Source organism: Oncorhynchus mykiss, chromosome 1, assembly GCF_013265735.2.
Source record: "Oncorhynchus mykiss isolate Arlee chromosome 1, USDA_OmykA_1.1, whole genome shotgun sequence".
NCBI lineage: Eukaryota > Metazoa > Chordata > Actinopteri > Salmoniformes > Salmonidae > Oncorhynchus > Oncorhynchus mykiss.
This window is the reverse complement of record NC_048565.1, coordinates 55,696,998-55,709,205: the sequence shown is the minus strand read 5'-3', so window position 1 is coordinate 55,709,205 and position 12,208 is coordinate 55,696,998. Positions and strand designations below refer to the sequence as shown.

The window sequence follows — 12,208 nt, the reverse complement described above, 5'->3', positions numbered from 1 at the left end:
GCAAGGTCAGACAGCCAGGGAAAACCAGTCTACGGAGGTCAGGTGAATTTTGCAGTATATTATACCAACCAGTGAATGATAAAAGTTCCATTTTGAGTTGATGGGTAGGCCTACATGACATTAGTTTAAAGCTACAGTCTGGGATCTGGGAATAATGGTAATTTCAGATTTAAAATATTTTAAGGGAGTCTGACAAACCTCTAAAAGTTGATTTCCAAACTGTATCAGGGGTTGGAGTCTTTTCCCGATGACACAAAACATGTTAAACAAAAATGTGATCAAATCAAATCAAATTTTATTTGTCACATACACATGGTTAGCAGATGTTAATGCGAGTGTAGCGAAATGCTTGTGCTTCTAGTTCCGACAATGCAGTAATAACCAACAAGTAATCTAACTAACTGATGAAGACCAGGGAGACACTATTAATGATGATTAATAGATAAATAAATGTTTGAATGCCCAGTCATGTTCATATAATCTCAGAAATACATATTTGCCTTCGGAAAGTATTCAGATCCATTAACATTTTGTTACGTTACAGCCTCATTCTAAAACAGATGAAATAAAACAAGATCCTCAGCAATCTACACAAAATTCCCCATAATTACAAAGTGAAAACAGGTTTTAAGAAATACCTTATTTAAGATTTCAGAACCTTTGCTATGAGACTCGAAATTGAGCTCAGGTGTATTCTGTTTCCATTGATCATGCTTGAGATGTTTCTGCAACTTGATTGGAGTCCACATGTGGTAAATTCAATTGATTGGACATGATTTGGAAAGGTACATGCCTGTCTATATAAGGTCCCACAGCTGACAGTGCATGTCAGAGTAAAAACCAAGCCAGTAGAGCTCCAAGACAGGATGGTGTCAAGGTAAAGATCTGGGAAAGGGTACCGAAAAATTTCCTTAAAAACAGTGGCCTCCATCATTCTTAAATGAAATAAGTTTGGAACCACCAATACTTTTCCTAGAGCTGGCCGCCTGGCCAAACTGAGCAATCAGGTCAGAAGTGCTTTGGTCAGGGAGCTGACCAAGAACCCAATGATCACCCTGACAGAGCTCTAGAGTTCCTTTGTGGAGATGAGGGAACCTTCCAGAAGGACAACCATCTCTGCAGCACTCTACCAATCAGACCTAAATGGTAGACTGGCCAGACGGAAGCCACTCCTCTGTAAAAGGCACATGACAGTCCGCTTGAGTTTGCCAAAAGGCACCTAAAGACGTTCAGACCATGAGAAACAAGATTCTGATGAAACCAAGATTGAACACTTTGGCCTGAATGCCAAACGACACAACTGGAGGAAACCTAGCACTAAGCCTACAATGAAGCATTGTGGTGGTAGCATCATGCTGTGGGGATGTTTTCAGAGGCAGTGACTGGGGTACTAGTCAGGATCAAGGGAAAGATGAATGGAGCAAAGTACAGATTCTTGAAAACCTGCGCCAGAGAGCTCAGGACCTCAGAATGGGGCGAAGGTTCACCTTCCAACAGGACAATGACCCTAAGCACACAGCCAAACCAACGCAGTGGCTTCAGGACAAGTCTCTGAATGTCCTTGAGTGACCCAGCCAGAACCCGGACATGAACGCTACCGAACATCAATGGAGAGACCTGAAAATAGCTGTGCAGCGATGCTCCCCATCCAACCTGACAGAGCTTGAGAGGATCTGCAGAGAAGAATATCAGATGCACTTGCTAATAAACTCGCTCACCGAGTCAGCGTATACATCAATGTTATTGTCTGAAGCTATCCGGAACATACAGTGCCTTGCGAAAGTATTCGGCCCCCTTGAACTTTGCGACCTTTTGCCACATTTCAGGCATCAAACATAAAGATATAAAAGTGTATTTTTTTGTGAAGAATCAACAACAAGTGGGACACAATCATGAAGTGGAACGACATTTATTGGATATTTCAAACTTTTTTAACAAATCAAAAACTGAAAAATTGGGCGTGCAAAATTATTCAGCCCCCTTAAGTTAATACTTTGTAGCGCCACCTTTTGCTGCGATTACAGCTGTAAGTCGCTTGGGGTATTTCTTACATTGTTAGCCCAGAAAATCTCAAGTGTTATTACATACAGCTGGGAAGAACTATTGGAAATAAAAGCGATGTCAATTTACGACCAGGAATACGTCTTTCCCGAAGCAGACCTCCACCCTGGACATGCAATCTTATCCCAGAGGCCTTCCCAAAACAGCGCAGTCACCACAGGAGAGGCAGACAGAGCGGCCTACTGGTCAGACTCAAGGCGAGCACACCATCCACCACTTCCGAGCATTTTACTCGCCAATGTCCAATCTCTAGATAACAAGGTGGACGAAATTAGGGCACGAGTTGCCTTCTAGAGGGAAATCAAAGATTGTAACGTTCTCTGTTTCATGGAAACATGGCTCACTCGGGATATGTTGTCAGAGTCGGTACAGCCACCTGGTTTCTTCACGCATCGCGCCGACAGAAACAAACATCTATTTGGTAAGAAGAAGGGCAGGCGTGTATGCCTTATGATAAACGACTCATGATATAATCATAACAACATACAGGAACTCAAGTCCTTTTGTTCACCCAATCTAGAATTCCTTACAATCAAATGCCGACCGCATTATCTTCCAAGAGAATTCTCTTCGATTATAGTCACAGCCGTGTATAACCCCCCAAGCAGATCCCTTGTCGGCCCTGAAAGAACTTCACTGGACTCTATGTAAACTGGAAACCATAAATGCTGAGGCTGCATTTATTGTGGCTGGGGATTTTAACAAAGCTAACCTAAGAATGATACTTCCTAAATTCTATCAGCATATTGAATGCGTGACAGGGGCTGGTAGCTTTCTGGATCATTGCTACTCTAACTTCTGCGACGCACACAAAGCCCTCCCCCGCCCTGCCTTCGGCAAATCTGACCATGACTCCATTTTGTTGTTCCCAGCCTATAGACATGATCTAAAATGGGAAACGCCTGCGTTCAGGTCAATACAACACTGGTCTGACCAATCGGATTCCACGCTCCAAGATTGCTTCGATCATGTTGACTGGGATACAGTGCCTTGCGAAAGTATTCGGCCCCCTTGAACTTTGCGACCTTTTGCCACAATGTAAGAAATAATGTAAACAATGCTGTGTTTTATTTACAGTAGTGATGGACAGCTGGTGGGTTTTTAAAAACAGGTTTTCAAACACTTGTATCCCGATTAGCAGGACAATAGACTCTTTATGGCTACTGTAGGTGTGAACATCCCCCTACCGGCAATGTATTCGATGCTTAAGTACTCTGAAGTGTTACATTTCTAACTCAAAACAGCAGTAAAGTATTTCTTCATCAACATCTTTATGCTTTTGTTAATAAAATAATGATAAAAATACTCTTTCAAAATGCTGATGTTTATTTAGCTATGGATTCATAATGAATCACTATGAGAATAAATATCACTGAATTACAGAAATATTGGAACAAAGTTTTTTTCCCTTTTTTTTCTTAGGGGTGGATCAGCTTCATATTGCGGAAAGAATGCTGCTTCCGTCAATGTAATTGTCTGCATATAATATTGGAACAAAACTAATTGTTGCTTACTGGAAAATATTATTTCAAACACAAGGTCACGTTGTATAGCGCCATTATGGCTATTAGCAGGGCTATATTTTGGCCTTTATGGGCGGCGCACAATTGGCCCAGCGTTTCTCTCCCTCTAAAAACAGAAATAAATGTTTTGGCCTTTACAAATTTTATTTGGACCTTTATTCAGATTACAATCGCTCTCTATTGTTTTTTTGAAAACAAAATAATATATAACAATATTTTGGAGGTTATCAGGTTGATGACACAAAGCTAAGTGACTCACTCATTCATGGCTTTGGATCAAAATAAATAAGTACCAACAATCTTTCTGATAGTTTTAATAAATAAATGTTTTGTTTACCCTGACCTGGACACCATGAACATTATTATAATAGCCATTTGAAGAATCCAAGATGGCGTAGCAGTCAGACGTCTTTGTCCTGTATATATCGTTTTACATCTTTTTTTTTGTTTTTTTTGTTGCTAAACCTCAACATCTAAATACTCCCCTGCAACCCGCCTCACCCAATGTAGCGTGGATCTTCTTTTTTTTATAAAGTATTTATATTTACTTCAGATCTGGAATCCCTCAACTGAAGCTAGCCAGCTAACTACCAGCTATCAGTCAGCAAACCATTGCCAGCGGTCATCAGCTAACCTTCAGCTCGGAAAGCTCTCGCCAGTTCGAACAACGTGACTCTAACCAGAGCATAACGGACCTATTATTTTTATCCCCGGATTCCTACCGCAAACTGAACATTTTCATCTGGATCTTCACAACTATCTAACGGCAATCCCGGTTGACTACTCCTGGCTAGCGTTTCCATCCCAGAGCAAGCACCAATTAGCTTGAAGCTAGCCCAGCCAGGGCTCCTGTGCTACCACCGAAGCATACTCCTGGGCTACAATATCCGAACCCCTTCTACAGCCGGTACGGGGCATGGAACCCCGCAGATCCCCTACCACTGGAATAGCGACATAATCTGCCCGAGGACTCCAACAGGCCCCTCAAGCGCGACGCCCGCTGAAGGCCCATTATGCTAACCAGCTAGGCCTGCTAGCTACCTAGAGCTACTTGGAACCCTACTAATTCCCCGACTGGTCTATCGACGTCACCGCACAAAGAGGCAAAAACGGAACTACCCCCATCGCGACGTCCCCCAAAGGTTAACTTTCTAGTCCCTGCTATCTGCTTGCTTGCTAACCCGGGCTGCTAACTGCTAGCTCGCCGGGCCTGGTCTGCTAACTGCTAGCCCCTGCTAATTGCTTGCTTGCTAACCCGGTCTGCTAACTGCTTGCTTGCTAACCCGGCCTGCTAACTGCTAGCTTACCCCGGTCTACTAACTGCTGCCTTGCCGGCCCCGGCCTGCTAACTGCTAGCTTGCCTGCCCGGTCTGTAACTGCTAGCCCTTGCTAACTGCTTGCTTGCTAACCCGGCCTACTAACAGTTAGCATGTTAGCATCGGCCTGCTAAGAGTCTGAATCGCCGTGTCCCCAGCCAGCCCAACCACTCATATGTTCACTTGTTTACGCATGCCTCTCTCTAATATCAATATGCCTCATCCATTACTGTCCTGGTTAGTGATTACTGTCTTATTTCACTGTAGAGCCTCTTGCCCTGCTCAATATGCCTTAACCAACCATGTTGTTCCACCTCCAACATGTGCGATGACATCACCTGGTTTAAACGTCTCTAGAGACTATATCTCTCTCATCATTACTCAATGCCTAGGTTTACCTCCAATGTACTCACATCCTACCTTACCTTTGTCTGTACACTATGCCTTGAATCTATGCTATCGTGCCCAGAAACCTGCTCCTTTTACTCTCTGTTCCGAACGTGCTAGACGGCCAGTTTGTGTAGCCTTTAGCCGTACCCTTATCCTACTTCTCCTCTGTTCCTCTGGTGATGTGGAGGTTAATCCAGGTCCTGCAGTGCCTACTCCCACCCCCCAAGTGCTCTCATATGTTGACTTCTGTAAACGTAAAAGCCTTGGTTTCATGCATGTTAACATTAGAAGCCTACTCCCTAAGTTTGTTTTACTCACTGCTTTAGCACACTCTGCCAACCCAGATGTCTTAGCCGTGTCTGAATCCTGGTTTAGGAAAACCACCAAAAACCCTGAAATCTCCATTGCTAACTAGAACTTTTTCCGCAAAGATAGAACTGTCAAAGGGGGTGGTGTTGCAATCTACTGCAAAGATAGATAGTAACTCTGCAGGCTAAGTCTGTACCCAAACAATTTGAGCTTCTACCTCTAAAAATTCACCTTTCCAGAAACAAGTCTCTCACTGTTGCCGCTTGCTATAGACCTCCCTCTGCCCCCAGCGGTGCCCTCGATACCATATGTGAATTGATTGCCCCCCATCTATCTTCTGAGTTCGTGCTACTAGGTGACCTAAACTGGGACATGCTTAACACCCCACCCATCCTACAATCTAAGCTTGATGCCCTCAATCTCACACAAATTATCAATGAACCTACCAGGTACAACCCCAAATCAGTAAACACGGGCACCCTCATAGATGTGATCCTAACTAACTCGCCCTCCAAATACACCTCTGCTGTTTTCAATCAAGATCTCAGCGATCACTGCCTCATTGCCTGCGACCACCCCTCATCACTGTCACACTCCCTGAAACACTTCTGGGAGCAGGCCTTTCTAATCGACCTGGCCGGGGTATCCTGGAATGACATTGACCTCATCCCGTCAGTAGATGATGCCTGGCTATTCTTTAAAAAGTGCCTTCCTCACCATCTTAAATAAGCATGCACCTCTCAAAAAATGTAGAACCAGGAATAGATCTAGTCCTTGGTTCACTCCAGACCTGTCTGCCCTTGACCTGCATTAGCATCGAATAGCCCCCGTGATATGCAACTTTTCAGGCAATTATACACAGGCAGTTAGAAAAGCTAAGGAAAGCTTTTTCAAACAGAAATTTGCATCCTGTAGTACTAACTCAAACAAGTTCTGGGACACTAAAGTCCATGGAGAATAAGAGCACCTCCTCCCAGCTGCCCACTGCTCTGAGGCTAGGAAACACTGTCACCACCGATAAATCCACTATAATTGAGAATTTCAATAAGCATTTTTCTACGGCTGGCCATGCTTTCCACATGGCTACGGCTACCCCTACCCGGGTCAACTGCCCGGCACCCTCCACAGCACCCCGCCAAAAGCCCCCACCATTTCTCCTTTACCCAAATCCAGATACCTGATGTTCTGAAAGAGCTGCAAAATCTGGACCCCTACAAATCAGCCGGGCTAGACAATCTGGACGCCCTCTTTCTAAAATTATCTGCCGAAATTGTTGCAACCCCTATTACTAGCCTATTCAACCTCTCTTTCGTATCGTCTGAGATTCCCAAAGATTGGAAAGCTGCTGCGGTCATCCCCCTCTTCAAAGGGGGTGACACTCTAGACCCAAACTGCTACAGACCTATATATATCCTGCCCTGCCTTTCTAAGGTTTTTGAAAGCCAAGTTAACAAACAAATTACTGACCATTTTGAATCCCACCATACCTTCTCCGCTATGCAATCTGGTTTCAGAGCTGGTCATGGGTGCACCTCAGCCATGCTCAAGGTTCTAAACATCATAACCGCCATCAATAATAGACATTACTGTGCAGCCGTATTCATCGACCTGGCCAAGGCTTTCGACTCTGTCAATCACAACATTCTTATTGGCAGACTCGACAGCCTTGGTTTCTCAAACAATTGCCTCGCCTGGTTTACCAACTACTTCTCTGATAGAGTTCAGTGTGTCAAATCGGAGGGCCTGTTGTCCGGACCTCTGACAGTCTCTATGGGTGCCACAGGGTTAAATTTTCGGGCCGACTCTCTTTTCAGTATACATCAATGATGTTGTTCTTGCTGCTGGTGATTCTCTGATCCACCTCTACGCAGACGACACCATTCTGTATACCTCTGGCCCCTCCTTGGACACTGTGTTAACTAACCTCCAGACGAGCTTCAATGCCATTCAACTCTCCTTCCGTGGCCTTCAACTGCTCTTAAACACAAGTAAAACTAAATGCATGCTATTCAATCGATCACTGCCCGCACCTGCTCGCCCGTCCAGCATCACTACTCTGGACGGCTCTGAATACGTGGACAACTACAAATACCTGGGTGTCTGGTTAGACTGTAAACTCTCCTTCCAGACTCACATTAAGCACCAAAATTAAATCTAGAATTGGCTTCCTATATCGCAACATACTTGTTCTCGCTTCATACTTGTCGCCAAACCCACTGGCTACAGGTTATCTACAAGTATCTGCTAGGTAAAGCCCCGCCTTATCTCAGCTCACTGGTCACCATAGCAGCACCCACTCATAGCACGCGCTTCAGCAGGTATATCTCACTGGTCACCCCCAAAGCCAATTCTTCCTTTGGTCGTCTTTCCTTCCAGTTCTCTGCTGCCCATGACTGGAACGAATAGCAAAAATCTCTGAAGCTGGAGACTCATATCTCCCTCAGTAGCTTTAAGCACCAGCTGTCAGAGCAGCTTACAGATCACTGCACCTGTACATAGCCCACCTGTAAACAGCCCATCTATCTACCTACCTCATCCCCATACTGGTATTTATTTTTTTATTTTGCTCCTTTGCACCCCAGTATCTCTACCTGCACATTCATCTTCTGCCGATCTACCATTCCAGTGTTTAATTGCTATATTGTAACTACTTTGCCACCATAGCCTATTTATTTCCTTAACTTACCTCATTTGCACTCACTGTATATCGACTTTTTATTTTATTTTCTTCTACTGTATTATTGACTGTATGTTCTGTTTATTTTTCCTGTGTTAACTCTGTGTTGTTGTATGTGTCGAATTGCTACGCTTTATCTTGGCCAGGTCGCAGTTGCAAATGAGAACTTGTTCTCAACTAGCCTACCTGGTTAAATAAAGGTGAAATAAAACAATTTAAATAAAATTTGCCTTCAAATAATATACATTAGTGCAACACATTCAGCAGAAAATAGCTTAATTTTCATCAGATGACAACAGAAGTGCTATGATATTTATTTTGAAAATGCAGAATTCTGCGTAAATGTGACCCCTGGGTACGAGTACTCCTACTATTTTCTATTTGTAAAATTAGTAAGCATTTCACAGTAAAGTCTACACCTGCACATTTGAGTACTGTAATGAGAGCATTACAAGAATTTCGCTACACCCGCAATAACATCTGCTAAACTTGTGTATGTGACAAATACAATTTGATTTGAGTGTGAGTGTGTGCAGGCAAACTCACTGATGCATGGGTGCCCTGTGATACTGCCCAGTGACAAGTGCCATTCCTCTGCAAACTAGGAATCAGTCAGCTACTGGTGAGCGATAAAATAGCACAGTTGAATGTGATACCCTTTACTTTCCTCTGCTTTTAAGGAAGAGACCAACCAACCTACAACCATTTTAATGAAGGGGACAAACTGCCCTGTGGTGATGCTCTACGATATTACAGACAGTCATTCACAAAACTCAGTCCACCATTCATATTCACACTGACAATCACTATTCAATATGCATCTATTAATACATGGCTGAAAAGTCAACCAATCGCCACACAAGAGGAGAAAGCCTTAGTCAGCAAAACAGAAACAGCCTTATCTGGTAATTTAAAAAAATAAGGAAATCAAAGAAGTGCCTAGGTGAGGTCGGTCCACTCCTTAACTGCATCCCAAATGGCACCCTTTACCCTATATAGTACACTATTTTTAACATAGCCCTATGGGCCCTGGTCAAAAGTAGTGCACTATGTAGGGAATAGGGTGCCATTTGGAATGTAACCCTTGTCCCCCGGAGGCAGTAAAGTGCTAATGCAGTTATAACTCATTCATAATATATCACTTACCAACAAGCATCAAATAACAAAACAGACCCATTGTCTCTCTGTGTACCCAGCTAGGAATTCAAAAAGTATTGAATCAATCCTAGGGGCATTCACAAGGTTCACTGCAAGTGCATTGAGAACATCTTCCGTGAGAACAGAGACAATTTTGTAAAATGTTGGTCTCTGAAATCCCCTAGGGCTAAAGTGAAAAAGACTGATCCAAAAACAGCACAGACGGAATTAAGAACACTTTCAGGATGAGAGAATCTCTAACTCTGAATCCCAAATCAACCATTACACCCTAACGCCCAGACACTTGTGTAGATTTCCGAGGATTGGATATGTCTAAGTAATATGGTGGTAGCTCCATCTTGCCCTTGATAGTGCACGTGGAATTGTTGCCAATTTACAGATTCCTATCCAATCCTCTCAGATCTACACCAGTGCCTAGGGGGTAAGGACTAGGAGGTTCATTTGGGGTTATGTACCATGCCTTGTGGCCAGGCCTTGTGCCTTGTGGCCAGGCCTGGTGTATCAGGATGCCAAGGGTTAATAGACTAAACGTGCTGTTGAAGACCACATTGTGTCCATTGCCGGTGTTCTCTGTGTGTGTGTGTGTGTGTGTGTGTGTATGCCCTTTACGGACTAACCGTGCTGTGGAACACCACACTGTGTCCATTGCCTGTGCTCTCCATGTGTGTGGCCAGGTTAAGGCAGATAGCCCGGTGTCTGATGGCGTCCATGGTTTGGGCATCGAAGAAGTCATGGGGCCTCGCTGGTGGGAGAGGAGACACTGGGATGAGAGCAGAGAGAGTCTGGGATGAGAGGTGAGGAGACACCATGTAGACAAGTGAGACAGCAGTGAGACCAGGCCAGCACCAACACTACCGTCTCCTCACGAAGATGATTACTATGAAACAGTGTGAAATAGGACAACTTGCTGAATGGTTCCTTGCTGCTTTTTTACTGTATTACTACTATGAGCTGAACATTTTATTCTAGAGAGCAGGGATATCGTTGAGAGAGAATGTGTTGGCTGACAGGCTGAAAATTAAATCAAGGGCATTTTCATGTCAAAAGATATTTAGAAAAGTGTTGTTTGTCCTACTCTCACATTTCTCTCTCTCCTGACAAAGAGCCAGACACCATCCAAACTTCCTCCCAAGTGCTGTCCCGAGTGAGAAGTAATATTTTGACCCATCTTGACTTTATACGGCCCTTTATCAATCTTTCTTAGAAGTCTAGACGAGCTCAAAAAGCCTGTTTGCCCGAGAATGGCCCATTCAAGCTGAAGGAGGTGCCTGAAGTAACAATCCATTCCAACCCCTGTCTGTCTGGAAACCTACCTGTCTGTCTGTCTGTCTGGAAACCTACCTGTCTGTCTGTCTGTCTGTCTGGAAACCTACCTGTCTGTCTGTCTGGAAACCTACCTGTCTGTCTGTCTGGAAACCTACCTGTCTGTCTGTCTGGAAACCTACCTGTCTGTCTGTCTGGAAACCTACCTGTCTGTCTGTCTGGAAACCTACCTACCTGTCTGTCTGGAAACCTACCTACCTGTCTGTCTGTCTGTCTGTCTGTCTGTCTGTCTGGAAACCTACCTGTCTGTCTGTCTGTCTGTCTGGAAACCTACCTGTCTGTCTGTCTGTCTGTCTGGAAACCTACCTGTCTGTCTGTCTGGAAACCTACCTGTCTGTCTGTCTGGAAACCTACCTGTCTGTCTGTCTGTCTGTCTGTCTGGAAACCTACCTGTCTGTCTGTCTGTCTGTCTGTCTGTCTGGAAACCTACCTGTCTGTCTGTCTGGAAACCTACCTGTCTGTCTGTCTGTCTGGAAACCTGTCTGTCTGTCTGTCTGGAAACCTGTCTGTCTGTCTGTCTGGAAACCTGTCTGTCTGTCTGTCTGGAAACCTGTCTGTCTGGAAACCTGTCTGTCTGGAAACCTGTCTGTCTGGAAACCTGTCTGTCTGTCTGTCTGTCTGGAACCTGTCTGTCTGGAAACCTGTCTGTCTGGAAACCTGTCTGTCTGCCTGTACAGTGCCTTCAGAAAGTATTCACACCCCTTGACTTACTCCACATTTAATTTAGTTGTTTCAGCCTGAATTCAAAATGGATTAAAAATAATGATAAATCTCACCCATCTACATACAATACCCTATAATGACAACATGACAAATAATGTTTTTAGAAAGATTTGCAAATTTAGACAGAAATATTTAATTTACATAATTATTCCCACCCCTGAATCAATATTTTTGTAGAAGCACCATTGGCGGCGATTACAGATTTGAGTCGTCTTTGGTATGTATGTCTGTTTCAGATTTTCTTTAATTTTTCCTTGCAGATTTTCTCAAACTCTGATAAGTTTGATGGGGAGTGATGGAGAACAGCAATCTTCAAGTATTTCACAGATTCCCAATGGGACTTAAGTCTGGGCATTGGCTGGGCCACTCAAGGACTTTCAAATTATTTTTCTGAAGCCATTCCAGCATTGCTTTGGCTGTATGCTTGGGGTCATTGTCCTGTTGGAACGTAAATCTTCACCCCAGTCTAAGGTTGATTGCACTGTGAAGCAGGTCCCATCCAGGATTTACCTGTATTTGGCTCCATTCATTGTTCCCTCTATCCTTACCAGTCTCCCAGTCCCTGCCACTGAAAAGCATCTCCACAGCATGATGCTGCCACCCCCATGCTTCACGGTAGAGATGGTGTTAAACGGGTGATGAGCTGTGCCTGGTTTTCTCTAGACGTAGCGCATAGCACTCAGGTCAAATACTTACATTTTTGCCTCATCAGACCACAGAATATTTTG

At 44.0% G+C, this 12,208-nt stretch overlaps 1 protein-coding gene across 2 annotated transcripts in view; it reads right to left on the bottom strand.

Moving 5' to 3' along the window:
- The window catches only part of LOC110525494 (zinc finger protein aebp2), a 64,332-nt gene that overhangs the window by 29,212 nt on the left and 22,912 nt on the right, over positions 1 to 12,208 (bottom strand). The window contains exon 5 of one of the 2 annotated variants that reach the window (XM_021605644.2): positions 10,052 to 10,194. In XM_021605644.2, coding sequence (XP_021461319.1) covers positions 10,052 to 10,194 — 143 coding nt within the window. The remainder of the gene's footprint in view (positions 1 to 10,051; positions 10,195 to 12,208) is intronic. The other variant, XM_021605663.2, reaches the window with a different exon arrangement.